This window comes from Clinocottus analis, unplaced genomic scaffold (genome assembly GCF_023055335.1).
Source record: "Clinocottus analis isolate CAN_PGR_092001 unplaced genomic scaffold, fCliAna1.0.p SCAF_8, whole genome shotgun sequence".
NCBI classification, from domain to species: Eukaryota; Metazoa; Chordata; class Actinopteri; order Perciformes; family Cottidae; genus Clinocottus; species Clinocottus analis.
Window position 1 is genome coordinate 15,515,162 of NW_027176240.1, and position 21,904 is coordinate 15,537,065.

Genomic DNA, 21,904 nt, shown 5'->3' on the forward strand with positions numbered 1-21,904 from the left:
TACATTTGGAACGCTTTGGATGGAGTCCAAATCTACAGGACCGTCTGTCAGAAGATCTGCGACTTTTACAATTTTAGCATACAGTTTTCAAGGCTCACTTGAAAGTAGATGAAGGGATGAGTTGAAATGTGCAGACCAGACTGTGTAAGGCTATATTCACATATCAAGGGACCAGCTTTCCAACTTCAGATGTCTTTTTAGTGCAAATATTCCTCTGTGAGTCTCTCTGGGCCGTGTTTATTACGGAGCAGGGATATCAACTTTCATTTGAATAACTAAAAGACTGCATTTCTGTGTGAGGACTGTGGATCTTATCCATTAAAAGCGTGAGAATATGATCACTTCAAAGCCAGTGAGGAGCTGGGATGAAGCTCCTGTGGCCACAATGCCATTGTACATATAGACATGTGTTGTGTTATATTAAGTTTTACATGGGAAACGGGCTTACCGAGAGTTCAATGAGAGGTTTGACGCCACCCTCGAGTCTGTATCAAAAGTGCACAGCTCAAGCAAACAAGTAGCTCAGCTTAGCAACAATACTGGAAAGTTTAACTCTGTGCAAAGGTAACATCTAGCTCACTAATCTAGCTCAGAAATAGATGTCATATCTCATTTGTAAAAACCAGACTTTGTGGTTTACATGGTTCATTTGCTGGAGCTAGACTAGCTGTTCCCCCTTGTGAGTGCTAGAACTACAAACACATTAAAACACAAAAATCCCTTATTTTTACAACTACATTTATTAAAAAAACAAGACCCAAAATAGAACAAAAATTAAAAAAAAGCAACCAGTGTCCCACCAGGGATGAGACAGTTTACGCAGAGAGACATTTTTAAAAGCATACAAACCAGCAAACTGTATTCTAGCAGCATCCAAATGTTGGAATCTCCAAAATCATCATTTATATATTTAAATATATAGTTTTGTTTGCTCTGGCAAGCTACACACTTTACAACATACACAGAGCTTTATCTCTCCATTGTGCAGAAAAATAAAACTTAATTAAATAAACAACTTTAGGTTAAATAAGCTTAAATAATAGTGTTAAATACAAGACACTTCTGTGGCAGATATGTACAGAAATAAACACATTTGGCATTGTAAGTGTGGTTCACTGGCGCTTGCTCTAATGCTCTAGAAACCACTGCATAAGAACACGAACACACACACACACACACACACACACACACACACACACACACACACACACACACACACACACACACACACACACACACACACACACACACACACACACACACTTATATCAGTGAGCCACAGACAAGGCATGTGTTTATAAAAGAGAATTAAAAGCATAAAGAAACAATCCATTTACAACCAAGAGTTTCAGGCACAGTCTCTTCCTGTTTTATAAATACATGTCCAGTAGAACTGCTGCTCGACAGGAACTCTTCACGTTTGTGCTAACTTCTTTTTCTTTTTTTTTTTCTTCTTAGAAACACAGTTTTGTAACTACCACTTCATTATTGCTAGGACATTGTGACAGTGAATGGAAACTACTGACGAACGTGTGTAGGGAAAGCACCTTTAAACATCAAGATTACTGCCATGTGACCCCACATTACAACACTGAGGTAAAGAAAAAGTGGAATTCATTGAAAGAAAAAAATGCCCCAAAACATCAAACCTTGAAATTGTTGGGACTTTGGGAACCAGAAATTCAGAAAAAAGGGTCTCAGTTGAGCTACATTCATTTCCCTCCCCCCCCAGACTGTATATTTCAAAGACCGCCACATGTGGATTCCTCTTGGTGCAAGCAGACAGTAAGTACCACTTCATTATGTCCAGTACATTCCTCCCCTCCGCGCCTCACCCGCTCTACTTCCCTGTGTCCATGAAGGCCGGCACAGAAACAGCTGTGTGACAGTGTGCGCAGTAGGAAACAGTACAGCTGAGTCTACAGTACAGTGGACTGACGTGACATACGTAGGTAGATTATATGTTAACTACAGTAAATGAGCTTTACATTCCACTACTGTAAGAAGATCCCAGGGCGTCGGGCGGGGCCCCCGGTGGTTGGCATTCCTAACTCCTCTCCAGTGCAGGAGATGAGGAGGTTTCCCATGAGTCTCTTTAAACCAGGATGAAGTAACTGTTAACGTCAAAAACAGCCTTGCACTTCTGACAGAGGAAAGTCTCAAAACTACGGTCCAGATCAGGGTTTCCAAGTCTCCCCTCAGGGCTGCACTAGAGTCTCCTAAGAAGGGCCTTTTTTTTTTTTTTTTTGATGACGCTATGGGCTGGTAATGGTTTGTTTTATAGTTTGTTTCCTGGGGATCACGTGGGAGTCTTACATGGGAGTTGACTGGGTGCCCGGGAGGAGTGAAGGCCTTCTTTATTTCTCAGGGTTTCTTGTCAATGGAGTGAAAGAACCACTCTGTGAACTTCCTGAGCTGAGCCGACGCCGTGAGGCTCTCCTCCTGCAGTCGCATGTTGTCCTGTCTCAGGTGTTGCACTTCCTCCTGCAACATCGCCTTATCCTCTTTCTCCTGAACACACACACACACACACACACACACACACACACACAATCAACACCGGGGCATGAGCAAAAAATAAATGGATACAAAAGAGGTTGATAAAAGCCCCGCTATTACAAGAACATCCGTCTATCATTAGCACAATGTAAACGGGAGGCATTAACATGGAAAAGCCGCCTTTGCTCCGTTCTGATAGAAGTGCACTTCCTCTCTTCATTTTAAGCACATTAGTTGAGGTGGGGATATGTTGGGCCGTAACACAATGAGGGAAGGAAGCAGGATATTGAATTAAGTGGACGAGTTTGTATTACACAGACCGCGGGGCAGACATTACTCAACGTCTATTCTCCCGATCTGTGTGACACAGACATGCATTGTTTGCCGACTTGGTAGAAGGACAGCGAAAAGGTAACTGCAACAGGATCCGGGAAGCGTTTGCTACACGTGGACTCACCTTTCTGAGGTCGTGCTGCAACTGCCTGAGGATCACCTCCAACTGGTTGACTTTGCCAGTAAGTGTGGAGGGTGCACCGCTGTAGGGGGACACAAGGAAGGACGCTGTTAAGACTCATGAAAGACTAATTTATTACATAAACTGGGCACTTCTCACACTATGTAAGAGGTAATAATGGACAGCTAGCTAGATCGGGGCTAAAGTCTAAGTGGACAAGGAAGCACCAGAGCCTCAGACTTTTCGTACAGCATGATTAAATACATAAAACGTAATCCAAATTTTATTACAAGCGGCACAGTAGTTAGACTTGAGCTTTAATGTACTTTCAAAGAGGATGTTTGTCAGGCTATCTTAAGCCGATTTGGGTGAACATGAACTGTGACCCCACATAATAACAAGTTAGCTAATGACATGCCCCTTGTCTTTGAAGAGAACACTCACAGACGGTATCCGGGCATGCCAGCACAGTGTTTGTTCCACTCCTGACATTTTTGCTCTTGAGTTTGTGTTTCTTAAAAAAAAAGACACCACACTCCTCATTGTTGAGATCCGGAGTATTGCTCCTGTTGGCGGTATTAGAGTACACCAATCCATCACATGGAGAAACTTGACTGCCCTGCCGTGCGTCAATCATTTGCTTGCTATGTGAGGGTTGGTGCTTGTGTGCGATTGTGTTCGTCGGTGTGGCCTACTCTGCTTCCAGTGCTGCTCCCTCCGCCTCCACCACCCGTCTGGTCAGCTCCCTTGAGATGTGTAGCGCCTCCGCCCGCTGCATGTCCGTCATGGTGCAGAAAGACGCCACACGCTGGTCTGGAGACAGAACAGGTGACGCAACAGGTCATAATATGCTCCTTCACATCCAGAACAGGAAATGTGGTCAGCCATCTCATGGTGTCAACATGCAACTAAAATTGAGCAGAGCAACACACTGGCATGCACACACTCCTGACAGGATGGGGCAATTCATTCACGCTTCGTATGAATGTGCGGTACTGGAAGGCAGTCCCATACAGAGAGATCTGTATGCAGGCAATAAGGAACAAGGTGGGAAACAGAGCATTTCTAGGATAAAGTCAGTCCCTCGGGTGTTGCTCCGGTGCCCTCGCCCCTCTGAGCTTCCTCTTGACAGCTGTTTGGCTCATAACGGGCTGGATCCCAGAGAGCTGTGAGGCACCAGTCATGCTTGTTTTACCATATCAGGCCCTTAAGCTCACTCAAAGCCCCATGGAAAACCCAAACTTGGCATGTACTGCTTGGGGAATGCTCAGTTTTGAGGCGTAATGCTCTTTTCTTTAGAAACCACTCTCTCTCTCTCAAGCCCTTGGTCTGAGACTAAAGATAGGAGGATCAGCATATTCATAGAAAAGATTAAGCATACTCTTCCATTAATTTAGCCCCCCAAATTAAAGCTAATCCACTCCAAGACAAAGGCTGATTGAGCCTGGGAGTTGGTTGTTCAGACGAGGTAGGAAAGGGAGACCAAGCTTTAATTTACATATGAATGAACATTTTTCTCATATGCGATGGCTGCATTAGAAAGATTAAAGACTTTGTGGATAGCGGCAAAGCAGGTTGTCATTTCTGCGAGACCTGGTGTCCAGATTTACTGGACAAACGGCAGAAAATCAAACAAATACAGATTACACTGAAGAGAAAACATGACAATCGATGTGCGTTACTTCTTTTTGAGGGAATATTAAAAACATATCCATTGGCTGAGAAAGAGAGCGTTCAGTGATTAGACCAAAAAGCCTTTTGTTGTTTGAAATAAACATTTTTATTCCATCTGCTTCTGCTTTTCAAAGTCAGGAGAGCGCAGTGGTTTTGCGGATGCTGCGAGCTGACGCAACTAAATATGGAGCAGCCTCTCAGGATCCACATGACCGCGGTTACGAGTGCCATACATGCTGTACATTGCAGGCAACCTCTCTCTGCCCTGGCTCGAAACAGAGCTGAGTAAACACAACAACGGCAGCTTGGAGTCACTTTCTGCTCGGCAACAAGGCTTTAGTTTACACAGCGCTTCTCTGGGCCCGCCGGGCTGCCGTGACAACTGCCTCCAAGCTGCCAGTCAGACTCTGCATCATCTCCACTGATTCCACTCTTGTTAAATGATGTGCTGCGGGCGGTGCAGCAAGAACCCTATCGAAGAGGAAACTCCAGGGAGCGTTCATTAATTATGACAAATGTATGGTCACATGCCATTTTGCCCGCTCGCTGGTCTCGGGGTCAGGCAGAGTTCAAGTTTAAAACATACTCATGGCGTGTGAGCGTTTCTGTGATGAATGGAAAATACACTGGCATGAGTGGTCTCAAAAGTACTGGAAAGCAGGAAAAAAATTAATGAGCAGAAGCGATGATGCTGATCATGAGGTGGGGCTGAGACCAGCCAATGCTAATTACATGAAAATAGTGTGAAAAGACAGATTTTAGTTGACAGGAACATATCGCTCATGTCGTCGAGAAAGACAACATACTGTAAGCACTCATCAATTTATCCCAGCACTCGATTCCTAAAGCACTTGTTCCAGAGTCCACAAAAGCCACAAATCCTCTTAAGCAGCCTCATTCGTAAGAAACCATCTAAAAATGAAGATTTCCATTTCTAAAGGAGAGAATCAGCTGCTTTGGGAAAGACGAGATGTCTGTCATCATTTTGTTGAAGAAAAAAATACATCTTGCAGAGCATATTCAGATTTAATGGACCAAAGGCCACGAGAGGAGGTGAATTTACCCCCTAACTATCAACAGTAGATGGGGGCGTCACTGTAAGAACTCTCCCTGAGTGGCCACTTGCTGGCTTTATGGTGTGAAAATTGGCTCCATGTCAACGCTGACAAATGATGGCTTATTCTTTTCAAGCTACTCGCTGGGAATCGCAAAGAGGCTCAGGGCTGAGGTGCAAAGAGCGAAAAAGACCCCCCGTAAGTCACCTCTCACAGCACCTTGGGAGACGCTGGAAGAAACACAAACACAAAGCGCGCACACAAACCTACACATGCAAGCCAGCTAGCACTTGCAGACACACAAAACGCACACATACACACACGCTGGGCAGCCAGGAGGAGGTGACACAAGGTGCCAGCAGCTTCAGCCAGGCTGGTTACCTTCGAAGGCCCGTGCTGCGTCAACCAGGTGAGACCAGTCCAGGCCCGTGGCAGCGTCTGGGAGGGGCATGAGGCCCGGGTCGCTGAACTTGGACCTGTCCGCCAAGAAGCCGTCAGAGAACCAAAACTCATCTGCAGAGACAGGCAGGCACTCTGATCAGTGTCCAGGCCTGGCCTGAGCTTAGCGCTAATCTCCGAGTCGCCATTCAGTTTGCGTCAGAGCAGACAAGAGGGGTTGGGAGAGGAACAGAGACACGCAGAAGAGGAAGGCAGGGGGTCAACAAGGGCCGCCGTTGCTCAAAGGGATGGTATTTACCGACTGCTGCCCTGCCCATCACAACACCGTGCTGAGTCCAACTCTAATCTAGCTGCACCGTAAGAACGAATCCTCCAGAACATTGCTAACACGTTAACTCAGGGATGAAAAGTTTAGCATTTATGTGACAGCATGGTGGGCTGACGTTAAACCACCTTCTCTGCATAGCACTCGCGAGGCGCTGCCTGAGGGCCGATAAATGACTAGTCTAAGTGAATGTCTTCATGTTTCAATCAATATCTCTTGTCCCTCCCATCTGTCTCGCCCCTTTCTCCCCGTCAGCCTTGAAAGACGGGGGAACGCAATAAGCAAGCTCCCATTCTGCAGAAAGGCATTTAGAAAAGCATGAGTGGAGAAGTTGAGAGGAGACAGAGAGAGAGACAGAGAGAGAGGCAGAGACAGAGAGCTTGAGGTGATGCCGACACTCTCCTTTCAATTTACACAGCGTCTTGGAGCTTGAGTGATTCACTGTTTACCAAATTGGTCTGTTTCAGTGAGGGAAAGAGAGCGCCTGTGTTCTCAACTACCCTTCAAAACAATCAAGAATCCATCAGGTTGACAGCCAGAAGAGGCCTAAGAGAGAAACGTCTTTCCAAAAGCCATTTTCTATCCAGCGACGGCAGCCGGAGACGGGTGAGGAGTGGTATGGAAATGAGACAGGAGGGACAGAGAAGGGGAGGCAGGCAGGGAGTCACGAGTGAATGAAACACAATGCATGACAGACATTGTGAGATTCCTGATGGCACGTTCATGTCACAGACCTGCAGCGGCGCAGGCAGGACACACCTCTCATTGCTAAAACATATTCAGTGGGTGCTGTGAGGATGGCAGAGGGTGAACACTCGCCAGCAGTGACAGGTGTCTGCTTAATGCAGACGGAGCGGCACGACCCAATGCAAGTTGCACGCCGCCTCGCCCAGTTCCAATTAGTGGCTATATTAAGGAGTGTTGCTGGAGTGTGTACCAGTAGTGCTAATAATATTGGTAGGAAACAAGTGGCTCTTCAAACAAGTATCTACATCCTGGCTTGTAGAGAGGAGGAATGATAATCCAAGAGCAACGTGCAGAGAAAGTCTACTTCAGCTGTCTCTAATTTAGAGCCGCTTGTTTTCGCCGCAGTATCCTTGGTGAAGCTAACTGTACATATTCCTGTACTCACTCCTTAGGTTGGATGCTCCCTGGTTGTGGATGATGCGAGGAGGCAGCGTGCTGTGGTAAGGTTGGGTGGTGCTGAATAGGATATCGTTGGGCATGGCTTGGTCCAGCATGGAGCTGTGCGAGCTGGCGTAGGACGAGCCCTTGCGGTTACTGCACACACTCTCGTCTGATAGCGTCCGGTACAGGGAGCGTCTCGGCGACAAGCTGCCCACTGCTGACACCTGAGGGAAGGAGAACAATTTGTCAAGAGAGAGTCACAGCCTCCCTCCCCCGCCCCACTCACCCTGTGCTTTGCCTTTCCCGGGCACAGCAGGTTTACATGAGCGGGCAGCTGGGAGGGTAAAAGAGGGAGCATCGGGGAACAGTGTCAGGAATCAATTACAGTCTTTGCTCTCAGGAAAATGCAGATGGATTGAGCACAGCTGGAGAGTGTCTGGCAGAGTGGGGGAAAAAGAGAGGACAGGGCTTCTGGAGGTGGTGACAGAGGTCACTGCGCTGAGGCGGCCAATAGTCAGTGAGCTTAACGTGAGAAACTACAGTAGACAGACAAGAGTAAGTGCCACAATACCAGATGGATAGAGAAAACGCAAAGGATACCATAGTCAGCACTTTATACTGTCCACGATGTACATAGTTTTGAGTCCTATGGGGTAGTGAGTGCATATGGCTGCATTTATAGGAAATACAGCAGGTTAAAAAAAATACAGCAATTTTCCCGAAACGAAACTCCAACATTAAACTATTATCCAGAGATTGTCGACACAAATATATAAAGCGCAGTGGAACTCCTGTAGAATAGGACTCGTATTGCAAAGACATATGAAAGGGCAACGCAGAGGTCGAAAGGAAGTGAAGGGTCACAGTGAACAATCACAAAGGCTGCGAGGGTTTGAAAAGCTGCATCGTTCAGAAGGGACGTCATCTGTGCTGAGAAGATTTGCACAGAATACCACTGCAGGGGTAATTGAGTTTCATGACTGTGGCCAGAATTTTGACAGAGGATCTCCTGTTTAAACACACAAAACCCACAATGGCCAATCCAATCTATCATTGTCCCTTTTAGCCTACATAAATATTGCAGGAGTGACATCAAAAGTAGCCACAAATGATATGTGAGGCAATTGGCCAAATGGGTAACTGTCTGCCTTCGGCTGCAGCTGTAACCAACGCTAGACTTGTATACCCGCAAGCCAACACCCAGCCATCTCCATTTCAAAGACGCATCCCCCACAAATCCCACCGTGACAATTTAACAAACATCAAGTAGGTCTTTTAAGCGGAGATATACACTGGAATTCAAAGCAGCGTGCATGCATACTGCCGCCACAGAACATCTCGCAGGTTTTAACTTTACAAGGTTGTCTTTTACTCCCAAGTTTTCCCACCCAATTCGACAAGATTAGACCCCATAAGGTTGTCCCTTATCAAAAACAACTTTAAAACAGGATTTGCTGCTCTCTCACAGAAAGCAGAAATAGCACAGATTTAGAGCTCCAATAAATGGAGTCACGGCAAATGAAACCATTCGCAATAGGGCTTAATGTTTTTTCAGAAGCCATCTATATATTACAAGCACGGCATCAAACCGGGCTCTCTGAACACATCTTGGCACCGGTTAATGGAACCTGCTGTGCGCATTACACACAAGATATCGTATTAATCAAACCTACAAGATTGACTATTTTGGCGTGTCTAAATCCACGTCAGCTGGCAACAGTCCACACCCTGCTTTGAGCTGAAAAGTGTTTGCGTTCTTGTGGCAGCAGTTACACATCCACATCTCTCCTGATTGCCCGGACTTTCCTCCTCGCCGCTCTCACTGAACAAAGACAAGAACCAGCATTGAACCCGTTTGACGTGCCACTTGGGAGGATGTGTTGGACAACCACCTATTCAGATGCTTTTTGCTTTCCCACAGGAGGTTCAAAAGAGGAACGCTGTGGGAGAATAAGCTGTGAGCGGCCTTTCCTTTACGTCAGACACACAATAGTGGGCCTGTCTGTGGAAGGGCGTCTCAGCGGCAAATAAAATCTCTCCACACCTGCTCACTAACACAAAGACTCACTACTGGAAGTGACACACAAATTAACCTTTAGGTGATTGAACAAGTCAGACTGTAATTTGATATAAATCAACCATGAAGGCCAACATGGTCACGACTGTATTCTGAGTCTTTGACGCTCCAGCTGATGATTGAAAACATGCCGTCCCAAGAGAATAAAAGTATTTCTTTATTGGGATCAGATGTGTTTATGGTTGGAATGTCTAGATTTGAGCTCAGCTTTTACGCATCTCTCTTCAGCTCTTTCCCACATTTTATTATCCCTCTGAAACAGAACCGAGAGTGAGAGTACAGGACTATACTGCGCTTCGAATCCACAAACAGCATGTGGACCTTTGTTCTGCAAGCTGTGTTTTCTCTCTCTATGGAGAACACAGAATCAAATAAAGAGAAAATCACAACACAGGCCCGATACACCAGCATCTATTTTTTGGCATTGATGCTGCATGGTTTTCTTGTAAGCATCACCGTTTATATACTATCTGTAAGCACAGGCCGACTGTAGCAGCAATACACGAATATAATAAATAAATAATAAATATAATTAATGCCACAAATATCAAACATTAATTGTTTTGATGTTCCTATTTTGTACATGTTAAAACAGGCTAGTAAATGGCAACACTGTCAAACACGAGAAACCATCTGATCATTGCACCAAGCTGCTTCGTGAGGGACGAGGCCCGCCTGCGCCAGAGGACATGCTTGCCTTCTGCAGGGATGACGTGCATTTATAGTACAATTGAGCGGCATCCAAAAATAACTCATTTGTATGTCTCCAGGGTACCTTCCGGGTAGATAATGGATGGGGGACGGAAGATGCAATTAATAGAGTCTGCAGGACCCGAGAACATCAAACATCGATGCACTCTCTGCCTTTAATCCATGACATCCTGACTGAACAAACCCAGGCCCCGTTATGAATGTATTTTCCACACTCGGTGCCTGTCAATGGAGACTGAAGGACTCTTTTGCTGGGAACAGCCGTGTTTCCAGCAAAAGAACCCAATTCTGGTTCTTGTCGGTACTGCGCCTGTTAGTTATAGCTTCAAGGTTTGCAGTTGATTGCAACACTAAATAAAAAAAGTCATGTCATCATCACGTCACAGTTTTAACAGGTTTTAGTTGTCAGCACCACAATTATCGTGTGATTCAGAGGTTAATTAGCCAATCAGCCACAGTGACCTCACCTTCCGACTCCTGTCTTCTCCTGGAGGGCTGTTGGGCAGCATCATTTTTAGGTATTCTTCTTTCGAGAGTCTCTGCAGTGATTTCCCATCCTGCTCAGTGGCCTGGAGCTGGCAGGCCGCCTCCTGTGCATACAGCTGCCTGTAGACCCAAACAGAGGGCACAGAGGAGCAGAGCTCATCAGAAGGGTCATGAAAGCCTCATCCTGCAAGGGAGGCCGTGGGCCATCGCAGCTTGGGTCCTGCTATTTAGAAAATAATGTCAGTATCACACAAAGGGTTTAGGTGGGACTGTCTTAGCATGCCAACAACAGGTGCTTCCATGCTGGTCAGGTGAACGAGGTTGGGTAACGGGGTTGGAGAGGAGAGCCAGAGAGGAGTTCATTACCAATCCCACCCGCTCCCATCTCACTCTGCCAAAGCAATGATTAAAGACAGTGTGAAGAACGCAGCCAAGCACTGTGACGAGTAGAAAGGAAGGAAAGAAAGAGGGTTTTGGACAGAAAGTACATCCAGAGACAAGTGCAAAACACAGACTCTAGAGGAGTGTTCACACAACAACAGAGGACATGAGAGCTGTTCGACAGGATTGGACAAGGACCCACAAGAGGTGGCATGTTTTTTTTTTGGTGGGGGGGTGTTTGTCATTTACAGGATGATGATATTTTTTTTAGGTGCTGGGGGTTTAAAGCTGGGATACGGTGAGGGGAGGAAGTGACTGACCTGGCTGGTGAAGTTGTGTGGCTGTGAGACCTTTGCTTTAAGTGAGCAGCACACTGAGTGCTGTTGGCAGGGTGATGGATGGCCGCAGGGGGACACGCCGCACGGCGAGACGACGGGCAGCCTGGCTGCAGTGGTTACCTAGAGACACTATTGCTCAGCGTTGCCCTGTTTTAAGCTTTTGGCACCATGGCAACCGAGCGCTAAATACATAAACGGGTATTGCAAATGTCTATGATGTGTGCCAGACTCATTCAGACCATGAGCTCTCAAAACAAAACGCTCTATTCTGAAGGCTGCGTACAGAAAAGAGAAGTGCAAGTAGTGCTGACGATTAGTGGGCTAAAACTGTGAGGAGGCACCCCCATCTTGTCCCTCTGTATCTTGACGTAGCCCTTGTTCCAATCATCCCGTAATCATGGTTCGATCATGTAACAACAAATTGAGCACCGCTCAAGCCCTGACCTTTGCAATTAAAGGTTATTCTACTGTGCCACAGCGACTGCGTCACGCAGACAATGTGAAAAACAATTTTTTTGTGCCCAGCAGGTCCTAAGTATGGGTGTAAAAGAAAGGTACATTTTCATCCACCTGTCATGAAGACACCTTTTCTTGCTAGAAATTTGAAAAAGAAAAAATAATAAAAAAAGACAATACCAACGATGAAATGTTTTCTGGCTTGGCTGAGGTGATAAAGCTGGCATATCGAAAAGAGAAAAGTGCAATAAAGGCTGATGGAAACAGATTTTTATGAGTGCAACTTGATGTTGTGGTAACTTCCTCTGCTGCCGTCAAGGCATTCATGCCACAATGCCACTCACTGTTCCACAGCTCCACCAGACAGGACGAAGCATAAAGGAGCTGGGTTGCTTCTGCATGTCACACCCTTTCTCTATCACCATCGCGGCTGATAAAAACAGCAGGAAGCAGTGTAGGCTGTTACACAGCAGTAGGATTCTGCAAAAGACACAGCAGGAACGTCACAGCCACTGATGCACAGTTGGCCGTTCTCCACTCGCAGGTCTGGGACAAAGGGTGGGGGGGGCTGGGGAGGTGTGTGCAGGGGAGCAGACTGGGCCACGGGGGTGGACTTTGACTAACTGTGTACCTTGAACGCTCAGACAGCATTGTGAGGAGGAACGCTAACAAGCTCTCCGCTCCTCTGGAACAAGAAGCAGAAGCAAGAGAAAGAGAAACAGCCCAGGGTTAGCAGCATCGTGCATTACATACAGGGTTAGAGCAAATGAGAAAACTTTTTTTTCCGGGAGAAGGAAGAGAAACTTCATTACGTTAGAACAATATCTGTGAGTAATATTAGGCCATTCATCACGAGGCGCTGTTACGTAAGATGAAATAAAACTGGAGGAATATATAAACAAACAATGGGGAGGGTAAGTGAATTACGGAGCTTTTTCATAAGTCGGCAGGAGATGACTTCGCTGCGTGCGATCAATCACGTAGTCCTTAAGTGGCAAATTTCACAGCCTAAATTTAATTACTTGGGAGCTAGAGCAGGGGGTTTCTTCCAGGGCAAATCTCACACTCTCCTACAATGCCCACAGCCCGCACGCAAAAAACCTTCAAACAAGCAAACACACACACACACACACACCATCACAGCTGTGTTTCAAGTTCACCTTTAATGCTTCTCTGTTCTCTACTGGAAACCATTTAATCGCCAGACAGATACAGTCAGCCGTCACTGCTCATATGAAGTCTGAGGGCAGTGTATGTTCTCAACCTGGCGGAGCGGCTGCATAGATCCCTCTCCCCTTGCTGGTATTTCTGAGGCTACTCTGTGGCGGGTGTGTCCTTGGGGCTGCATGTGTGACAGCAGTGTGTTGCTGTGTGCGGATCATTGCTCGGCTCCCAGCAGAGATGCTGATCTGGTAGCGGCTCGGCCCGGCAGTCCACGGGGACGCGGCTTCACGGGAACAATCAATAACCGCAAGTGACATGTGCCAAGTGTATTATGTCCACGGCTTCATTGAGCTTATTTATTTTGTGGCTGTCGGCTTCAATCAAGGCCAGTTTGTGCACACTGGGTGGGCCAACTGGGGGTGGAAGAGGCACTTGTGTTGGAGTGGTTCTGACTCTCGTGCAACAGGAGTAAACAGCTCCACAATGAGAGAAACAGTGCTGACAAGGCCAGTTAGTGTGATTAAAAAATGCGTCTAGCTTGGCTTTGAGAGCCGCTGTTGCACTTTACGAGAGTCGGCAGGAAACTACAAACTTTTGTTGATGTGGGTGAACAAGCATATTTGCTGTGTTCTTGATCTCCAATATGCTTCCTCTTGTTTTTTCTCTCTCTCTCTCTCTCACACACACACACACACACACACACACACTCACCCACACTCTGAAATGTTGGGCGGTCCCTCAGTGCTGTGGGCATCATCATCATCATCATCAGTTGTCTTCATTCCCCCTGGGAGTGTGCAACCAGGCTGTGGGCGTGTCTGTCCACAGGCCTCTGAGCTGGGCTCCAGCTCCAGCTCTGGCCCCGGCACTGAGCTGCTGGTCTGGGGGATGGTGTACACCTTGGAGGAGTCAGCGGACATACAGTATCTGGCACCGCGGGCCAGGGGACTGCCAGAGTGGTGTGAGCCACTGACCAAACAGCAAAAAAAAAAAAAAAAAAAAAAGCATAATGTAACTCAAAAGTGATCAAAATGAAAATGTGAACGCATGAACAAACATTGACAATGAAATAATGAGAATGGCTACTAGCAAGTCACCTGGCACAGATGTTGAGAAATAACAGAATGATTTTGAAATCAAAATATTTGAATGCTCTTCTGTCGGCTCAGACAGGGTGTCGTCATCTCCTCCACACAGAGCAGAGTCAAGCTGGTTCACCTCTGACCTACAATGCCGAATGACTCACATCCAGTCTATCGTGTGCATACTCCCGCTGAACTTTGTCCTTTAAATGTTCAGCTGACAAACCAGATTATAAGGTCACTGCATTGGAGTCAGAAAGAGACTTTTCCCTCCGACTCCCGGTGGTTTCTAGCAAGTTTCAGGTTTTGAGATATTTTTCCCTATTCTTTCTGTTGATTTCTGATTCTCAAAGTATGATAGAAATGACTGTTAGAAGGCTAGAGATCATCAGGTTAGTGAAAATATTTACTTATTTTAGTGATTTGGGTGAACTGACTAAATCTAGCATACATTTCTTTTTTAATATTTAAGTGACATTTCAGTGACAGTTTCTAAAACTTGTTTGTGGATTTTATGTACAACACATCACTAAATCCATTTGATTTGAACAAGGCTACGATGTACCGTGTCTTTCTTTATGATTATTGTTCAAGGTTTAGATTTACTTGAATCCCTATCCTTGAACTACATTCTCTGCCAAGTACCGGTAGATTTATGCAGGATGAGTGAATCACATTAGACAGCGATGAGAAAACGAGCCATGCATCAGCACAGAGCACTCTGCCCGTCTTTGCTCTTTTTAAAATTGCATTGCTTATGCTGCATCCATTGCAATTTTAACACGTTACCGAGAACATATCTTCTGTGGTTTCCTAAACATTTTGTGTTTTATGGAAACTGCCCGATTAGAATTGATTCGTTAGCTGCTCAACTGGACCCTGATTTAGATAAAGGTCCACAAAGAAATCAGGTTTTAGTTCACGTCTTGTTGTTTGTTGGAAATTTTAAGCAAACACAAAACATTCCTCTAAAAACACCCTAAGACATCAGAGTGGGCTTAAGCTGGAGGCACCACACACTCTTGTTTCCATATTCATGACCATCTGGGCCACACCCTGCAAACTGTGCTCCTGCTGCTTCACTGTTTGTTCAGATGACTCTCGGGTGTCAAAGACCATTTCATCAAAGGTGGGAAGCATCGGAGTAGTCAAGGTGATGGCATGAGCTCTTTACTCATCTCTGATTGATGTCCTGGAGCGGACAGCGGTGACGTCTCCCAAACAGGTCAATGATCTCACCAGATTGTGTGAACATAATTCAGAAAGGCATAAACAAATAGATACCCATTCATTTTCAGAGAGGCAGACCCTGTCTGACAACCCTCCTCTTTTCCAGATGGCCCCCTGTCTGGGGAGAATGACTTGGACAACGGTGTGATGAAGCCCCCCCATGTTGCTTTGGCCTGACAGGAGCCCCACCCACCGGCTGCAGCACAGCTGGATAAGTCAGGCAGTGGGTCAGGAATGAGGGAGCATGGTTGGGTGAAAAGGTCAGCTAACAACCAGCGACCGTCCTTTTGTGCAGGCCTCTGTGTGTGTGTAATAGGACAGACAATGGGATGAACTGATTGCTGGTGGATGGTTCAAGTGTGAATGTACATCCACGTGTTCGAACACAGAGGGAGTGTGCTCAGAGACATATACCATGAAAAAGGCTAAAATTCTTCTCAGCGGGCGAATCAATGAGCCAACAACACGATTGACTTAAGCCGCAACAGAATGAACCAATTGCCCAAAGAGAAGAAGGAACATCACAGTCATGTATGACATGAGCTGGATTTTGAGTGTGGTGACATATGCAAAGAGAAAACAAACACAGAAAGTGTCCCAGTAAAGTGCTGAGCTTTCAGAACAGCTTCAATCCTCTGTGGGTTACCTACAACAAGTCACACATCTCCGTCTTGACCGACCCCAAACATAAACCAGCATATACCTGCACCGACAACAATTTCAAATACTACTGCCTTTCAGGGGGAAATAGTGAGAGAAAACAGCACATGCTGACTCTACACTGTACCTGGAGTGGGATGAGATCTCGCTCAGGTCACCGATGCTTCCTTCCGTCCCATGGCTAGACATAACGGCGGAGGCGTAGCCCGGTGGCAGGTACAGTTTCCCGTGATCCTCTTCTGATGCCCCGTCTTCGTGGTGCTCCGACACCCAGGGGTGTCCCTGCTCCCCCATCCGGCCCTGCAGCAGCACCCGGGCCCCAGGAGCCACGCAGGGGTTAGTATCGATGCCGCTGTCTGTTGACGCCCCTTTGATGTACGTGAGGCCCAGCATCTCCGGGTCCATCAGGTCTCCGGAGCCAAAGTGCTTATCGTCGCTGTTGCTGGAGGCGTTGCTGGAGAGAGTGTTGCTACTTGAGTGGCTGGAGTTTTTATCGCCTGTCTGGAAGAACAAGAGAGAGCAAGAGGGTTAAAAGGAAGAAAGAACTACAGTAAATCAGACAAGGTCAAACAGCAGCTGCAGATAGTTTTCACGGTTGCTCTAACGTGCTCAGCGCACCTGAAGGGGATGGGTTCACCCATCATGCTACATCACACGTGTCCCTGACCGAGCCCACTGCTTAGTTTCTTGAGACCCATGATACTGTCGGGCAAGATACAGGGAGGAATACAAACTGAAAATAATCTGAATGTCACGTCCTTTGTTCGTGACCTCTCAAATTCAGGTACTTTTGTGAGAGATCATTTTCTCTGCTAAATCATGAAAGCAGCCTAACTCACATCGCATCAGAAACAGCCACTCTGATTTGAAAAAACAAAACCGGTTTCGTGCTTGCCAAGGGAATGGTTTGAATCTGTATCCTGGCCTGAGTTAACGCAAAACTCTCTGAAAGCACTGAATGATGTTGTGAGCTGTATTGTATGCTGCAGCCTCCAGCAACCAAGGAGAAAGAAAAGGCAGAAGGAGGGATGATGAACGAGAGGAGAATACAGAGAAAAGAGAAAATGAGAGGCTCGAGCACTTAATATATTCAACCTTCTAGGAAAATATGTCCTAGAAATGTGAGACAACCAGAAACGGTGATGAGATGAGACGCCCGTTAGCATGCTGATGAAGGGGAAACGATAAGTGCAAATGGTGGCTAGAGGGGGTCGACATGAGGTTGAATACCCCAATTGAGGTTGCTGCGAGTGCATAAACAAGGGCAATCTGACCTCACCCCGATTCAAACATCCATGTGGAGGAAGCAGGCCAGGTGCAGAGTTTGGCATCTACTGCAAACAATAGCACACATACTGTGCTGCTTTTAAACACTGTGGCCCTCCAAACGACTTGTCTGAGAATTTCTAAACACCTCCACTAGATATCATGTGGGCGGCTTCAGTCGGACCGAAATCAAAGAAGGTCAGACATTTACCCTGGACAGCTTGTTGGGGGAGTCTTTCCCTCCTTCTCTTTGCTTCAGCGGGTTCAGGATCTTGGTGGAGGGGATGTGCCATTTGGCCTCTGTTGACAGAGAAGAAAAAAGCTCAGTGTGACGAAGCACCAGATGCGACTAGACGACGTGAACCACCCGTCAGACTCACCTGCAGATCTGGTCCTCTCCAGGGTGGGCTCCCGCTCCCTGTGGATCTCTCCGTCACAACCCTGGATGTCACCTGCCCGCTCATGGAGGATTGGGGAGGGACACCTGGACAAAGACGGAGGAGGGAAATGGGGGCTATGAATCATTTTCTGTCTATCGAGTGAACTCGGCATTCTAGTCAGAGAGGGGCTCTAAAAGATTTAGAGCAATTAGCTCAAGATCATTTAAGGTCGATTCACTTGAGCTTGTAATAGTATAAAGACGCTGCCAGACAATGCTGACGAGAGACCTCCTTTCATTCGACTTGGCATGCCAGGCACTTTCTTGCTCCTGACAAAAGGGAGAGCAGCACATGCTTCAATGTGGGTCTTAATTCAACCTCGAGGAGCTAATAAAGGTTACAACAGATGAACAGAGGCCGCGGCGTCTCGTAATCTTTAGCCAAGGCTCTACCTCGGAGATCAATCAACTCGTCAACACGTCTGTTTCTGCACGGCAGCTCTGACAGGCCACACTGGTCCCTGAGAGTTCAGTGCACTTTTGAGGCCTCTGACAGAAAGGCAGCAGTGTGCAGCTAAGCCTCTTGTCATGGTCTGTAACCATGACAGATGTTACGCCTCCGCAGTCTGCAACCCTGCATACCAATATATGATCAAGAGCAGGAAAGAAATAACTTAATATTGAAAAAGAGATCGACAGTTTGCTGGGCTGTTAAGGGGAGAAAGCACATGAACTAGAAATTGGGGTGGCCTTTCATGGTTTCATGTTGACAGAAGCTAAAGCCTCTTCCTCCTGCTTTATGATTTTCTTTTTTTTCTTTTCCAAAAGATGTCTCTTCAATGGATTTTTTCAAAATTACAGAGCAGTTTCAGAAAGTGGCACTTCAGCTCCAGTAAGTTAGACTGCAGACAAGAAAGATTTCTTTATAATCACTTCTATCACAGTTAAGTGATCATCCTTCTGAACAAAATAAGGACGACAAGCTCAAAACTTGGCTTGGATTTTTAATGGCTACAAAATAGAACGGCTTGATCCAAAAGTAGTCTTTTATGTTTGAGGTAGCTTTATGTTCTTCTGTATCCAATTATGAAAGTAAGGCTTTGTGTTGAATGAATGGAAGCTAGAATAATACATGCTAAATAAAAAGTTATCTCATCCATAAAGCTCCATCACCGTCCCTTATTTAAGCTTCTATATGTGATACTGTTACATCACTTCCTGCAAAAAGAAAAGAGTGACGAGCGACCAAAAGTGGGCTGATGATTTGGTCATTTCGTGTGGATAAATTGCTGCCATTTTGCAAAAATTGCTAGTTCTCAGAAATAGTGCTGCCTGTGACTGATTGTGGCTGCATTCATCACTGCGAGAGTGCATATTCCTGGAGGGGCTTTGAGTCCATTTGTGAAAAAAAAAAAAAAAAGTAACACCGCTCTGGACCCGTACCCATCGTAACCAGGCTGCTGGGACCAGGTGCTGCTGCCACAGGGTCCTGGATCACTGGAGGAGGACTGGTTACTGGGGGAGCTGCGGTAGTGCTGGTCTCCCTTGTTACATGAGGTGATCTGCGGGTTCTCCATATCCTGCATTGTCCTGAAGAAACAGAGGGACAAAAGTGTAAAACTCACTGTCACAGATGTTCAATAGCTGGGCTGTATAGGAGTCTCATAGGAATATGATTTTAGGCTGCAACTAATTCTTTAAAATTGCTCATAAAATGTCTGAAAGGTTTTGGGGAATTAGCGTGGTAAATTTTCACTATTTTCTAATTGCTTGTTTTGTTTAAACAGTGCAAAAAAAACAAGGACGATCAACTCACGATGACATACGAAGACAAGCAGTGAATTCTTTTGACGCAGTGGAATTTGCATATTACTCATAGAAATCTTTTTATATTCCGTGACCAAATTAGATCGGCATCTCCACAACTGGAAAAAACGTCTTTCCCCAACTGTCCCGCGTTAATGACTTTATTAAAAGGTTTCCATCCAGCGAACGGTCCCTTGCGGACGATCCCGAAGAAAACGTGAGCGCTGTCAGTGAGGTAGAGGGTGTCTTGTTCTCCAAAGACAAACAGCAACAGGGATTAGTTATGGTCGTACGCCTCAGTGAGCGATCCAGATGGTGCAGCCCTGTGTCTGTGTGTGTGTGTGTGTGTGTGTGTGTGTGTGTGTGTGTGTGTGTGTGTGTGCGCGCGTAGAGTAAGAAGGCAGAAGCAACTTTTGGATGTGAGAGGAGCCTTGAGATTTCTGCTCAACCCATTCTAAAAATCTACCACCCTGCAAAAGGCTCAGACTTAATATCTTGAGACTAGAGGGTTCTTTGCTTACTCTCGCCTGGTGCGGAGAAACTTGCGGATGAGAGTCAAGAGTGAAAAATAAACACTGGATTCGAGCTATGTCTGCTGCCTCCAGGCCTTCCGTTTAACCAACACACCAAAGTAGCTAAAATGACCCAGCGGAAATAAGACTGCAATAACATCGGCGGCATGGCTTTCACATTAAGTCTCCGGCCAGGTCGAACTGCATCCACTTTCATCTCCTTTTGTCTCCCGTATCTGTATATGTAATGAGTTTTGGACTGGGTCGGAATGAAGCGGACAAAATTGTAAATATTTACAAGCGTAAAGGCAGGAGCAGAGATTGGAATTATGAACATGACAATCCTTTAAAAAAAAAAACCAGTAGGATCTCATAATTCAAAACACTACATCAAGAAGGCGACAAATTCCTTCCCTTTCTGCACAGTTTTCCTTTGGGAAACTCACCAAAATGTCAGTAACTCAGTTGCGGCACACATCATCAAATGCTTTGGCCAGATCGTTACATTTCCTCCCTCAGACGGGTCCAGGAGCTTTAATGTGAAACAGCAGCAGCTGCTCTTTCTTCTCCTCCTCTTCTTCCTCTCTACACATAATATAAAGTTGTCTTGGGGGGTGAGGGATGAGGAGGCACGGACGTTTTTTTTCTCTGCAATAACACTTAAGGATTAGCGGTCGGTCTATAGTCTTTTTGCATGCTAGGTGTCATATTTTATAGTGCCATGTGTGGATTTAGCTAAATGTTCGGATGGGATGATGCTTTACATCGGAGCCATCACAATGTGATCTAGAGACCAGGGGTTCCCAACCCTTTTTTGTCACGTGACAATGTTTTCATGCACTTCAATTGTTAACGTTTAGGTCAGTTTGGTCAAGTTTGCATTCATTCTACTACCACTAGTAGTAAAAGAGATGTTTCCAACTGTTCTCCATTATCAAGCTATCAAGTTCAACCATATAGCTCACCAACTGTTTATCCATTAATTTATCAATGCAACAATAGGGAAACCAAATGATCATCACGTTTAGTCCGTTTTAGAATACGGATTTAAATCCTAAAAAACTAAAAGAATATATAAATGATTCTATATGTCGATTTATTTTTCTAGAATATTAGACTGAACAATATTCCCCTCCCGTCTTCATACCTTCTGTCTACATCTCCAACCCCTCCCCCCCTGCGGTACTACATATCGTGGTCCAGACAAAAGCACTCTCTTTGTTTCAGCCGTAATTGGATGAGATGAGCAGAGCTGTGTCAGTGTCCTCATCACCTCCTCCTCAGCAGGGTGCAGGAAGAAGGAGGGAGCGGAGAGTAGGAGGGGGTGTGGAAAGAGGGAGAGCGGGAAAGAAGCGAGGGAGAATAGAGTGCCCCCGCTGCCAGGGACTCTGATTAGGCAGCGAAGGCGGCCATTATCCCGGTATAGTCAGAACAGGCAACACCAAGGGGGGGGGGGGGTCGGTGTGACACACTGGAAAGGTTATCATGACTGTAGGGGTTTCATTAGGATGAACAAATCACTGCTTTACATGGCTCAATGGAGATGTCCAAAAGAGACACCGTCTAGGAAAGGAACAAAGTCTGCGTGTGGCCTTATCATCTGAAGGGAGATGAAAGCGAAGCCATGAATTCATTGGACTAAAATGCTCCATTTATATGTATGCAAATAGCTGAAGACAATAACCGGCTCCTCTCCCAACGAGAAAGGCTCGGAGTTCAAAGATTTCATCTCAAAGGATCGGGTCCTTTGAGCATCACGATGTTTGATCGAAAGCGTCGCTCTTTCTAGAGCTCTGAAAAACCTTGAGGAGAAAGCTTGACT

General features: G+C 46.0%; 1 protein-coding gene across 4 annotated transcripts in view; it reads right to left on the reverse strand.

The window, feature by feature from the left end:
* Window positions 1-729: 729 nt before the first annotated feature.
* Window positions 730-21,904, reverse strand: part of sipa1l2 (signal induced proliferation associated 1 like 2) — a 76,309-nt gene continuing 55,134 nt past the window's right edge. For 2 of the 4 annotated variants that reach the window (XM_068567462.1, XM_068567463.1), the window contains exons 11-21: window positions 19,208-19,354; window positions 17,766-17,869; window positions 17,597-17,685; window positions 16,247-16,620; window positions 13,859-14,116; window positions 10,790-10,928; window positions 7,539-7,758; window positions 6,064-6,195; window positions 3,649-3,766; window positions 2,957-3,035; window positions 730-2,511 (exon numbers count right to left, since the gene is read on the reverse strand). In XM_068567462.1, coding sequence (XP_068423563.1) covers window positions 2,365-2,511; window positions 2,957-3,035; window positions 3,649-3,766; window positions 6,064-6,195; window positions 7,539-7,758; window positions 10,790-10,928; window positions 13,859-14,116; window positions 16,247-16,620; window positions 17,597-17,685; window positions 17,766-17,869; window positions 19,208-19,354 — 1,807 coding nt within the window. In that variant the 3' untranslated portion in view covers window positions 730-2,364. The remainder of the gene's footprint in view (window positions 2,512-2,956; window positions 3,036-3,648; window positions 3,767-6,063; window positions 6,196-7,538; window positions 7,759-10,789; window positions 10,929-13,858; window positions 14,117-16,246; window positions 16,621-17,596; window positions 17,686-17,765; window positions 17,870-19,207; window positions 19,355-21,904) is intronic. The other 2 variants (XM_068567465.1, XM_068567464.1) reach the window with 2 other exon arrangements.